The 13,784-nt window shown below is 38.5% G+C and overlaps 1 protein-coding gene across 1 annotated transcript in view; it reads right to left on the bottom strand.

Moving 5' to 3' along the window:
* LOC126188360 (nitric oxide synthase, salivary gland-like) overlaps positions 1–13,784 on the bottom strand; it is a 162,612-nt gene that overhangs the window by 84,853 nt on the left and 63,975 nt on the right. Inside the window, exons 14-17 of the mRNA XM_049929959.1 lie at positions 8,149–8,313; positions 5,687–5,861; positions 5,417–5,546; positions 5,227–5,305 (exon numbers count right to left, since the gene is read on the bottom strand). Coding sequence (XP_049785916.1) covers positions 5,227–5,305; positions 5,417–5,546; positions 5,687–5,861; positions 8,149–8,313 — 549 coding nt within the window. The remainder of the gene's footprint in view (positions 1–5,226; positions 5,306–5,416; positions 5,547–5,686; positions 5,862–8,148; positions 8,314–13,784) is intronic.

Raw genomic sequence — 13,784 nt, forward strand, 5'->3', positions numbered from 1 at the left:
AAAGAGGGATGAGTGAGGTTCCTGCACAATGAAATTGCTAATGGGGCAAATGGAGGTAAGTGAATGCAATAAAGAAGTGATCAAGCTGGAGGCATATTGGTTGTACTCTACCTTTGACAAGATGGTGGTAGTGGCTAGTTGTCCCAAGCAGGGGAAGCTCACATCAGCAAAGAGGCCAGAATTAAATGGGAGTGGTTTGTTATTAAATGGAACAGCGTGTGAGATAATGGGGCCTACTTTTCATCAGTCCTCCACAAATTCAGGGATAACTCACATGAATATTTCGAAGCCTCATTTGTATTGACCAGAGGAGCAAATGGAAGTGCTACATGCCACAGATCTCACCAGCTTAAATCAAACTCTAGGGCCAGAATTAATGTAGTCTATAAATATGTTTCTGAACCCGGAGGATGGACACATCTCCCTGGAAGCCTTATTGCAGCATGTAAATTTATATCAGGAAAATCAGTACTGAATGAGACAACATTGACTATTGTCATACCAGCCACCACACTGACATTTGTTCTGGTGAGCATAGTCCTTGTTTTGGTATGTAGAAGATGAAACAGAAGACTGAGTCCAAACCCTGCCATAATTTGGATTCCAGTGGATTCGATATGTCGACCATGAAAGCAGTAGAAGGATGATGAACACAGAAGGGGGTAGTGTTAAAGATGTGACTCTTCAGGCTTTCCTGGCAGATATGTTGTAAATAGTCTTCACGGGTGTGGGATTTGCACAACGTCATCCGGCGGCACACCCGTGAAGACTATTTACAGTGTTAAAGATAATTGATTTATTTTAACTTGTAAGTTTGGAACAGAGAATTAGAAATTATTACACAACAAGCCTAGCAGCGAAGTAAGTTTCATTGTGTCTGAGTTGAGTAGCAGAGCAAAGGGCCATAAAAGAATGTGTAAGACTAAGTGATACGGTTGAGGAAACTGATTGTTAGAATAATTCCTGTGAGGTGAAACAGGGCCAGAAGTGCCAGTCACTAGGAATCTAGTGTGAAGGATAATCTAGTTTGGTCGACTAAAGGTGCTGGGTCTCGGTAAAAAGGAGGGAAATATAGCATATCGACAACCATGTTCGGTCAGAATGTACACCGAAGTGGAAGTGAGTTGCAACAGAACCAGCCACAGGCAGTCAAGAGTGTTATGTGTTGTGAAAACACAGCTGACAGGCAATCTGAATCAGAGCCAGCTGGGTGCAGTGTGATAACAGCTGATGCTGCAATATGCTAGCAGAACGATGGAAGCCTTTCCTCACTTCCTTCCATGAAAGTGTTTACAGTATGTGCCTTAAGCCCTAAACAAACATAGTATGGAGCGTATAAGAAATCAGCCATTCGTGTGCTAAAATATTCTTGTCTCAGTATCACAGCCTACACAATGAGCATATGACACCTGGAGCGACATCTCGGAATGCAGTATGGGGTGTTAAACCACGGGGCAGAGCAGTCTGCCCTGAGACAAGAGTGGCTGCCTCCAGACCAGAGAGCTGCTCACTCACTGGAGGAATGTCACAGTCACCTCTGCGGTATCGCCAGCTGTGTTGCCACACTGTCATCATGGTCATAGCTGGAGACTTCTCTGACAGTGGTATTCAAGTGATGTCCTGCTCTTTGCACTGTCAACAATGCTGGATGTCTGTTGTTTCACTTGAGGGGAAACTGGACGCTCTCACAAAGCTGTTCCTGATGCACTACAGCTGAGGGCTAGAATAAAGAAATTGATTAAACAAATCTACTGTTGTTGTCTCATATCGTTCTCCACAGGTGACAAGCAGAGGGTGGGTCATCTAATGCTTCAGAACAGTTGTCCGTTAGCAAGAACAGTTGTCCATTAGTGCTCTAATAAATTTTATGCTTGTAAGCAATAAAAAAGACAATATACATTTTGATTACTTTAGACCTGAACAATCAGTGCAATAAGTCACAACCACTGAATATGTAGGGGTACCCACCCAGATCAACTTAGCTCAGGGGGAGGACATGTGCTGTGCTGAGATGAATTGGATGAACGATATGGAAGACAGATCATTCTCTATCTATCTATCTCTCTCTCTCCGCTGTTTTTCCTCGAAGTTTGGAGCTTTATTGTGAAAAACTTACAAAAAAATTATGATTCATACTATTGCCCATCACTAGCCACTACATTATCACATCTTTCAGATAGCATACAAATCCCGTGGCGGAAGAACTGGGCGTCTTCTGTGGGGATCCATGAATCGATTCAATTTTGCATTTGTTCATATGATCGGAAGTGCTGGTCAGCCAGACTGTAAGCCACTGATCGAAAAAGGTGGTAGTCAGAGAGAGCAACGTATGGAGAATGTGGCAGGAGGAATAGGACTTCTCATTTCAACATTTCCATGTATATTTTGAGGGGTTTTACGACATGGGGTCAAGCATTGACCTGCTGCAAAATTACCTTTACATGTCAATCACTGTATTGTGGTCGTTTGTGTTTGAGTGCTGGGCTCAAATGCATCAATTGCTTTCAATAATGATGTCCTGTGACTGTCTTAGTCTGTTTCAGTGGTTATGAAACATTATGTCTTCCCCCACCTTACCGGTCTTCAACATCAAAATCACCATTCTTAAGGCAGTGAAAACATTCTCTGCACATTCTTTCACTAATAGTTCCCTCACTATTTTTAGAGCCACAGCCACAGATTTCATGTTAAAGCAGAAAATTAAAACTTCCCGCAAATGGCAAGAAATGGGCACGTAAGTTGATGTACTTAATCGAGAATAACCTTATGATGCAATCACAAATTGACTAATATTTTTATGGCATTATGTTTACAGATGCCTAAGCTTATTGTATTACACCTATGACCAACTGCCTGAACCCCACTTGCTGCTACTGCCTTCTATTGCAAAATGGCAGAAGCAAAGTTGTAGACCTTATACATCACTTAAACACATTCTTTTAAAGTTAAGAGGGGGTACATTCTGAGAATAATCAAAAAACACTCTACTGTATTCCATATTCAGCTCAAGTAATAACAGATACAGCAAATAGAAAAATGTGAGTCTGGCCAGAGGCATACTGACAATTTTACTTGTGGTGCACCATCTGCTAACTGAATAAGGAAGGTGGAAAGTGATATTTGTATGCACTGTACAGAATTTTATAGTTATAGGTGATGTACACAACCACTCCAAATCTACCACATTTCAATCATTTTCTTCCTGCAGTAGTGTCTATCTGATCTGACAGATTCTTGATTAATACTTTTTATTGTGTGATGCTGATCCTGGAAACTGTGTGTCATTTCAAAACCTTACAATTGAATGAGTAAGAGTCACATATGCCTCTAAAGGGAGATCTACATATAAATCTACATCTGTACTTTGCAAGCCACCTTACAGCATGCAACAGAGGGTACTTTGTGTACCACTGTCACTTCCCCTTTCTTGTTCCAGTCATGATTGGTTTACAGGAAGAATAATTGATATTAAGTTTGCTCAAATCTCTCTGATTTTACTTTCCTGATCTTCCTGCAAGGTGTATGAAGTCCATTGAAAAAATTCCGGAACATTAGGTATTTCGTGCCAGTGGTGTGTTGGAGCGAAATGTGGTTGTTGTCCCTACAAATGCCTGTGTTTAATGTGTAACTGCTGGAAGTTTCATTGTTGTATGTCTGTTAGTTATTGTTCAGTGCTGTACTTAGCAGAATGATGTGTGGCACAGTTAATGAATTTCTTGATAGTCGAGTTAATGGAGCAACACATCCGCATTAAATTTTGCTTAAAACTCAAGAAAAGCTTTACAGAGACACACCAAATGATGCAGGAAGCCTATGGTGATGAGTGCTTAAGCCATACTTGGTGACATGAATGGTTTGCATGATTTAAAAATGGCCAAATGGAAGTTAAAGATGACCCTTGTTCAGGATGCCCTTCAACATCTACTGACAGTTCTCATGTCAGGAATGTCAGCAAAACTGTGCGTGCTAATTTAAGACTGACTGTCCAAGAGATTGTAGAAGACTGTAACATTTCAGTTGGATCATGTCGTGAAATCATGACACAGCATCTTGGAATGCACTTGTTGCCACCAAGTTTGTCCCACAGCTCATGAATCAAAACCGGAAAGACCTTTGCCTTACAATCTGGGAAGAGCTTTTGGATTGCACAAATGAGAACGAGATGTTCCTTAACAGAATCATAACTGGTGATGAGATGTGTGTCTATGGTTATGATGTTGAGCCCAAGGGGTCTTCACAATGGATCAGGAAAGGCCCTTCAAGACCAAACAACCTTGTCAAGTGAGGTCAAATGTCAAAGCCATGCTGATAGTTTTCTTTGAATTTGAAGGATTAGGTCATCATGAATTTGTGCCACAGGGATAAACTGTTAATGGTGCTGTTGGGACATGTTGCGACACCTGCAAGAAAATGTGAGAAGGAAGGGGCCAGAAATGTGAGGAAAAAATTTATGGCTCTTGGATCATCATCATGCCTCTGCACATTCATCCGTATTGGTGTGCCACTTTGCACAAAATCCAAAGCACTGTGCTGCCTCAACCTCAATACTCTCCAGACTGGCCCCTGTGGACTTTTTGTTTTTTTGTTTGTGAAGTTGAAAACCCTGTTGCAAGGACAAAGATTTGTGATGATAGACAAAAGGAGAGCATTTCAAAGTAGATGATACCCAATAGGTATAAGGTAAGTGTAGAAAAATTTTGTGGACAAAGTTACTGAATTTTTTGAACAGATCTTGTCTGCAGAAGTAAGCAATACATTTGTTTCTGTTGAGGGATCACTTGCCCATCCCTGCACTAAACGTCATTCCTCTGCAGGATTTCCTGTATTTTGCTACAATTTTTTAGTGTTGTGACTTCTATAAACACTTTCTTGGTGAACACCCCCAAGTTACTTTTTTGTCTGAAGATTTCTTTCCACTGGGAATGACATGCTGTGTTCTGTTTGGTAGAAACTCTTCAGTTCAGTCCCACAGCTAGTCTGATATTCTGTACACTAGTATTTTGTTTATTAGCCTGCTGTATGGAACTGTATCAAATGTCATCTGGAAGTCAAGCACAATGGCATCAGCATCATCACTTGTATCTGGTGCTTTCTGGATCTTGCAGATGAACAAAGTGAGCTGGGTTTCACATAATCATTGTTTTCAGAGCCTATGTATAGATTTCATACATCTTTAACACATATTTGCCAATAGTCATGTTCAAAAGTCGCTCTGCCACATCTTACCTTACATCCTCATGATGAAGGTTAGTCTTTTTTATAAGCCTGCAAACGGATGCTTGCTTGTTGTGAAATGCTGACAGAGCTGTAATTAAGAAAAATCTGTTGTTGCAAAGTTTCTTATGAAGATTGTGGCAGATTTTGTGTCAAGCAAGTTTGAGGTACAACTAATTTTGCTGTAAATGTTATAACATACCTTTTAACAGGTTATCCTCCTTTGCGTGCACAAATCTTACTGTAGTGGCTGACAGTGTTGCAGTTGTTAAGGATTTTGTCACCTTCAGGAGTGTTTCGTCAGCATCAATACAGAATGCTTCACAAGCAAGCTATAAAATTCACTTTTTATAGATTATGTCACAGAAAGTACACCTAATCTCTAATAGTGCTATTAAAACAATTTCATTAAATGAGAATGAAAAGCAGAGATATTTCAAAATTATAAGACTTAGAAAATGTAATCACTTACAGTAAAAATGTTGGCTGCCCATTTTCTGAAAGTCTGCTCTTGACCACACAGTTCGTCTGCCTTACATACATCAGCTATCCTCTCTCCTCCTAGTTCTCCAAGTATGTTGTCTACATATTTTCCAAATGCACAGAAATTGGGATAGGCACGTGAACCAAGAGCAAAGACAGCAAATCTGTAATGGAGTGAGTGATTTGTAACAGTAAATATATCTTTCTAGGATCAGTATACCTGCAGCTCCTCATAAATCATAAGACTTTAAACATGTAAATTGTGATATATAGTGATTAGACTTTAAAAATATAAATTGTGATATATTTGACAGTACACTCTAGTTTTAAGTATTCTGAGACTTCAGCCATAAATAATGTAAGTTTTGTACTGGTTTCTGTTGACATTGATGTTTTGCAACATTTATAGCAATATCAGAAAAAAATCCTACAACAGTGAAGGAGTTGGAATATTAAAGAGGATTCATTATCATGCCAAATGTCGCACTCAGAATTACTTTTGACATTCCAGTTGCACAAAAGAAATAATGAAATAGTGTCAGCTGTAAATCAGCAACAATATCTGATGGACGTCAGACAATTTTCATATCATCATTTTCTTTCTACAGTTATAGAAAAAGCAACAGTGTTTCTTTTCTCTCCTGTGTATTCCCACTAAGAGTTACTTCTCCAAGGAAACCACAGGAGACTGAATAATGTGATGGAAGCAAAGTGACGTTAAAGTGAAAAGCCTGCATCAGGCTGAGCCACCTGATTTTTTTAAATGGCAAATCTGGATGAAAATTTGTGTCTCCATCCAGTGCTCACTGAAAGGAGTAGTAGATATGGGACAAAAGCTGTCACAACATTCACATGAAAAGAAAATTTCAAAACTTTGTGCATCATCTTGTAAAAATGTTTTTTCTCAATTAAGTTGTTAACATCTATTGTTTTACATTACAGTAAGTAGAGGAATTTGGTATGTGGGTTTAACTGATTAGGAATGAAGAGAATTTTAAAATTAATTGAAGACTTCAGTGCATCTGCAAAAGCCTGTATCAGGGACAGTCAATATAACAAAACAGTTAACCCACCGTGCACAGTGAACCTTACACTGTCACTAAGGGAGCTAAGACTGAGGGGATGCCACCTCTGAGCTAATGCTTCATATATGAGAACAAGAACTCTGCCATATCTTTCTTTTTGCATTATAAATGGGATTTGCTTACCAGACTCCTAGTTTGATGACAGGTCAGACCATCTGTGGTGTTCCCATCAAAGCTGCAAAATTTTCCGTGACATAGTTCTTACTTTAGAAGAACCGAGAAAATTTTGAATTGCAGCACTATGGTGAAGACAGTTGATATAACTACATAGGTATACATTCAGTAGCCATTTTTTTTAATATCAATTTCATTAACATATCTGTGCTTTAAAGCCTGATGGCCTTAGGCCATTCAGTACAACAACAGAACAAGTTGACTACAGGCAAGGGGACGAACTTGGGAAAGAGTCAAAATATTTTGTGTTCAGGGGTGATCTGTGAGTAAGCACACCCTTTTCTCGATAAATTTTAAACCTTGTGCCTACTTTTATAAGGAAGAAAAGATGGAATATTCATGAACACTTTACCACTTCTGTGGACTAGCACGAAGATTAGGCCTCCATGAAAAGAACGCTTAACAGTTGGTAATTTCCTTGTTGTATTCTTAATTGACAGTTTTGGTGATGATAGAGGATACAGTGAACAGAACTTCACTGTACATATGTCAACTGCTTCCGTGGATTTCATGTACATCCTGATTGTTTTTTGAGCCAATCAGATGCAAGTCATTAAGATGTGTGATATCAAAATCTAAATTAACCAATACATAAAAAAATCCAATCCAGTGGACACTGCAGTACTATTTTATAGTAGCTCAATGAACTGTGAACCTGTATTGATGGTTGTGATTATTTGTCAGTATATTACAGTTTTCCATTTCACAGCACATGGTGACAGTTGCAGTACAGAAGTGGTTTTATACTTTCTTGAATCCCTTACTGCTAAAACATGAATGGGAGATCAGAGAAAAATATTCTTCATATATTGAGGCACTTTTACATAGAATCTTAGTGCAATTGGTGAAGCAGGTGGCTGTGCCCAATTTAAAAAACTGCCCAATTTAAGGAACTGTCTGTATAATTTACATTAAACAGTAGGAAACCTAAACCTGTATGGCTGGATGGGCACTACAAATCCAATTCATAACTATCACACTACCAAATGTTTGAAGAGAAACCTTGTTGAGTCAGTTATGTGTATTTGTCTGCGATGAAATCTGTATCTTCATTGTTGTATGTCGGCCTTGAGAAGATAATAGGAGAAAAAGGTGGATCACAGTTCACTATTTTTCTGCAGAATGATAATTTATTTGTGAATCAGATACTGATTGTTATATCATCCCAGTTAAGTAGTTGAATGTATTTTACCTCACGCTGCTGAGAGGTCCAGCAGCACTGCTTTCCGAGAGGACACCACTGTCGTCAGAGGATCCTCTCGGGGAGTCGATGCCCGTGGTGGATGTCTTGCCCTCGTCTAGCATGTCCATGTCGGTGCAGTCATTCACCCCAATGAGTGACCTTGAGATCGCCATTCTGCAGTTTGACAATACTTATTAGTGTTTAACCTGCTTACCATGAATACACAATTGTAGCAAAGATGCTGGAGGACTATGAGACCTTTTACTATCACTCTGCTTGTAGTGTGCAAACAGAACCCTCAAGTTCCCCATTCATTCCTTTATGTGCACACAAAAGCAGTGGAATAAATGGTGTAGGTATTATGGCACCCAAGACAAGGAATTTAGTGTGTCACCCCCTCCCCCAGTTCCACGTCATAACATCAAACATGCATATGATCTATGGAACTTGTAACTAACTGGATAACTGACTGTCTGACTTAGAACACACCTATATAAAAATTTTAAAATCTAAATTTTAGTTATTTTGTTTTTTGGAAAGTTATCACAATACAAAAAATATAGTTCATCAGAAGTGACAATTTGTGAGATTTAATTATAGATTAGATTATTTGGGTGTACTTTTCATTCCAGTTGATCCATAGTAGGAGATCCTCCAGGATGTAGAACATGTCCAAGGAACAAGAATACACACTAAATATTTACAATGAATAACAAATAAAAGAACACTAATGTTCCTTCCATAGATCCCAAGTGGAATGATAACATGGATGTACAATAAGTTAAAAAATTAAACTTATTTTTGTTTATGAAGTAATAAACACTGAATAGAAGAATAATTTTACAACACTTATTTTCAGTGATTGCATTGCTGCATTGTATTTGTACAGAAGTGAGATTGTACTAATATTTGCATTATTTTATATTATTGGTAAAACACACACATAAACATACACACCCACCAGTTGTTTCTACAAAGAATTCATCATTGGAGCAGGAGGAATTGGCCACTAATAAAACCTTTTGGTCTCTCTTAAACTTGGTGGTTAAACTTTCTATGGCTGATGGCAAGTTACTGAAAATGTTGGTTACTCACTTTTTTGGACCAAAGTAAGTGAAGATGGTTTTTATTTCTAGTATTGATTCCATGAACTGAGTTGTTGGTTTGAAAAAGGGCTATATTTTTAATGGCAAACTTCATTAAGGAATAAATATATTGGCAAGCAATACTTGGTGTCGCTGGTTCCCTAAACAAGCCTTTGCAGGATGTTCTTGAGTTCACACCACAAACAATTCTTATTGCACATTTTTATATCTGGAAAACTTCAGCTTGGCTAGATGAGTTACCTCAAAAATAATCCCGTATGACATTATGGGACAAAAGTAAGCATAGTATGTCAGCTTTTTCATTTTTATATACCCTGTGTCTGACAACATTCACACTGCAAATAGGGATTTGTTTAGACACTTAAGCAGTTCTGTGTTGTGCTTGTCCCTGTTGAATTTATTGTCAGGCTGTAATCCCAAGAATTTAACACTGTCTTCTACTTCTATCTGTCTGTCTGTCTGTCATTATTTAGGAATATACAGGTAGGAAACCTCTTACAAGTTCTGAATTGCAGGTAGTATGTTTTTTCAAAGTGTAGTGACAGAGAATGGGGTAGGAACCCCTGAAAATTTCATTAACTGATCTTTCTAAGACTAGTGTTTGTATCATCTGCAGTAAGTTTGACCCCGGTAGCTGAGTGGTCAGCGCGACAGAATGTCAGTCCTAGGGGCCCGGGTTCGATTCCCAGCTGGGTTGGAGATTTTCTCCACACAGGGACTGGGTGTTGTGTTGTCGTAATCATCATCATTTCATCCCCATCAACTAGCGCAAGTCACCAAAGTGGCGTCAAATCGAAAGACTTGCACCCGGCAAATGGTCTACACGACAGGAGGCCCTAGTCACACAACATTTACATTTATTTATCTGCAATAAAACAAATTTGGCACCTGGTAATGTTACTGACGAAATGCCATTGATAAACACAAGAGAAAGCAAGTGTGGTAAGATGTGACTTTGTGGGACACCACACGTAATTAGTTCCCAGTTGGATGATGCCTGATAGCTTAAGTCATGTCTCTTCCCTAATGACACCTTTTATTTACTGCCAGAGAAATAGGAATTGAATCATTTTACTAAATTTCCTGTTACACCATATTATTCTAATTTACACAAGAGAATATAAATGAAGATCAGAACAATAAAAAATTAAGAGACTCTTAACGTCAGGTGAAGTCAAGAAACAGTAATGTAAATCATAGATGACCTTCGGATGCTGTGTGAAAATACAGTGCTCTGCATCACTGGAAACAATTTGGGGTGCAAAGTCCAAGGCTTAAATTTTACCGGGAGTGTGCTACAGATCTTCAGGTTTCATTAAGGGCTGTATTTTTGGATGCAATGTGGTGTGAAGCATTTTTAAGTTTGGAAAAAGGACCTCCTTCAACTTCATTTTAACCTGTTAATTTGTTGGCAAAATGCAGATACTCTTACCACTCATCCACTGGCATTAATAATAATGCTAATTATGATATTACTAAATTGTTTGCAGAAAATTAGGACTATTTTGTAAGGACTCAGATATTTAAAATAAATTAAAATCTCGGAATGAAAAAGAAGAAAAAGTATTTTTGATGTTTGTATAACTTATTATATAGACAATGTGGATATGGAATTTTTTACGTTTTGTGGGAAACACTCATATTGTCAGCAAGGTGAACTGCACTTGACTAGTGCTTTTGTAGCCGTAGATGAAGCACATTTTTTCAAAGTTACATCGCCTTAGACTGCTGCCTGGTTTTGCTATGCAGCAGGACTAGCCCTGAGGGGAAGAGGTATCCTGTATAGTATTCTGCCTGTAGGAGGAAGGTGGAAATAGATGCATGTTGTCTGCCTCACGAATACATGTAAATGTAGGATTAGTACACAAGTCAAGAATATTTCCAGAATTAAAAATCAGGCTTATAGAGTGGAGTTCAATTTTTTTATTGCATTTTGACATCAACCATAAGCACAGACATTGCTCAGTGTTAAGAGAATTGTCATTCTCTTGAATTCTGTTCACAGAAGTTGATACGTAAATAAGCTAATATGATAAATGTGTTATAGGTGGTTGAGAAAACGTTTATGTGTAAAGAAAGCATGGCAGTTTTTAATTTGTAAGAATTATGTAAGTAAACAAATACAGTTACGATTGATAACAGCAAAAATAGTGACATTTACTAATGGTACAAGTATTCTGATCAAAGGGTCCAACTCCACAATGCAAGATACATCCCAGACAATCAGTAACCAAGTACACAAATGATTCACAGCAAAAAGTAACCCAATCTTTTAAAATTAAAAACATGTAAAAGAAGGTCAAATTTATTTCTTTTACATATATCAGAACCTCAGTGATTTTTCTTCTTTGGTTCCCATTAAGATTCCTTGTCCTGTGCAGCTCCTTTGCCTCTCAGTATCATTGTCTATTCTCTCGTACATGTGTGTGTGTGTGTGTGTGTGTGTGTGTGTGTGTGTGTGTGTGTGTGTGTGTGTAAGTATTGGATGTGTAATAATTTACGTATAACTGTGCCATGCGAGGTTAGTTTTTGAGCCATGCATTAAGAGCAAAATAGCTTGACCTGAAGAAGAATAGTGAGAGCATTCACATAAAGAAACTCAGAGCCATCATAAATTGGAGTGGTTGGAAGTTTTAAATATGCATAGTATTGTTGTTGTTGTTGTTGTTGTTGTTGTCTTCAGTCCTGAGACTGGTTTGATGCAGCTCTCCATGTTACTATATTCTGTGCATGCTTCTTCATCCCCCAGTACGTACAGCAGCCTACATCCTTCTGAATCTGCTTAGTGTATTCATCTCTTGGTCTCCCTCTACGATTTTTACCCTCCACGCTGCCCTCCAATGCTAAATTTGTGATCCCTTGATGCCTCAGAACATGTCCTACCAACCGGTCCCTTCTTCTTGTCAAATTGTGCCACAAACTCCTCTTCTCCCCAATTCTATTCAATACCTTCTCATTAGTTATGTGATTTACCCATCTAATCTTCAGCATTCTTCTGTAGCACCACATTTCGAAAGCGTTTATTCTCTTCTTGTCCAAACTATTTATCGTCCATGTTTCACTTCCATACATGGCTACACTCCATACAAATACTTTCAGAAACGACTTCCTGACACTTAAGTTTATACTCGATGTTAACAAATTTCTCTTCTTCAGAAACGCTTTCCTTGCCATTGCCAGTCTACATTTTATATCCTCTCTACTTCGACCATCATCAGTTATTTTGCTCCCCAAATAGCAAAACTCGTTTACTACTTTAAGTGTCTCATTTCCTAATCTAATTCCCTCAGCATCACCTGACTTAATTCGACTATATTCCATTATCCTCATTTTTCTTTTGTTGATGTTCATCTTATATCCTCCTTTCAAGACACTGTCCATTCCGTTCAACTGCTCTTCCAAGTCCTTTGCTGTCTCTGACAGAATTACAATGTCATCGGCGAACCTCAATGTTTTTATTTCTTCTCCATGGACTTTAATACCTACTCCGAATTTTTCTTTTGTTTCCTTCACTGCTTGCTCAGTATACAGATTGAATAACATCGGGGACAGGCTACAACCCTGTCTCCCTTCCCAACCGCTGCTTCCCTTTCATGCCCCTCGACTCTTATAACTGCCATCTGGTTTCTATACAAATTGTACATAGCCTTTCGCTCCCTGTATTTTACCCCTGCCACCTTTAGAATTTGAAAGAGAGTATTCCAGTCAACATTGTCAAAAGCTTTCTCTAAGTCTACAAATGCTAAAAATGTAGGTTTGCCTTTCCTTAATCTATTTTCTAAGATAAGTCGTAGGGTCAATATTGCCTCAAGTGTTCCAACATTTCTGCGGAATCCAAACTGATCTTCGCTGAGGTCGGCTTCTACCACTTTTTCCATTCGTCTGTAAAGAATAAACATTAGTATTTTGCAGCTGTGGCTTATTAAACTGATAGTTCGGTAATTTTCACATCTGTCAAAACCGGCTTTCTTTGGGATTGGAATTATTATATTCTTCTTGAAGTCTGAGGGTATTTAGCCAGTATCATACAACTTGCTCAACAGATGGTAGAGTTTTGTCAGGACTGGCTCTCCCAAGGCTGTCAGTAGTTGTAATGGAATGTTGTCTACTCCAGGGGCCTTATTTCGACTCTGATCTTTCAGTGCTCTGTCAAACTCTTCACGCAGTATCGTATCTCCCATGTCATCTTCTTCTACATCCTCTTCCATTTTTATAATATTGTCCTCAAGTACATCGCCCTTGTATAGACCCTCTATATACTCCTTCCACCTTTCTGCTTTCCCTTCTTTGCTTAGAACTGGGTTTCCATCTGAGCTCTTGATATTCATACAAGTGGCTCTCTTTTCTCCAAAGGTCTCTTTAATCTTCCTGTAGGCAGTATCTATCTTAACCCTAGTGAGATAAGCCTCTACATCGTTACATTTGTCCTCTTGCCATCCCTGCTTAGCCATTTTGCACTTCCTGTCGATCTCATTTTTGAGACGTTTGTATTCCTTTATGCCTGCTTCATTTACTGCATTTTTATATTTTCTCCTTTCA

This window comes from Schistocerca cancellata, chromosome 5 (assembly GCF_023864275.1).
Source record: "Schistocerca cancellata isolate TAMUIC-IGC-003103 chromosome 5, iqSchCanc2.1, whole genome shotgun sequence".
Lineage (NCBI taxonomy): Eukaryota > Metazoa > Arthropoda > Insecta > Orthoptera > Acrididae > Schistocerca > Schistocerca cancellata.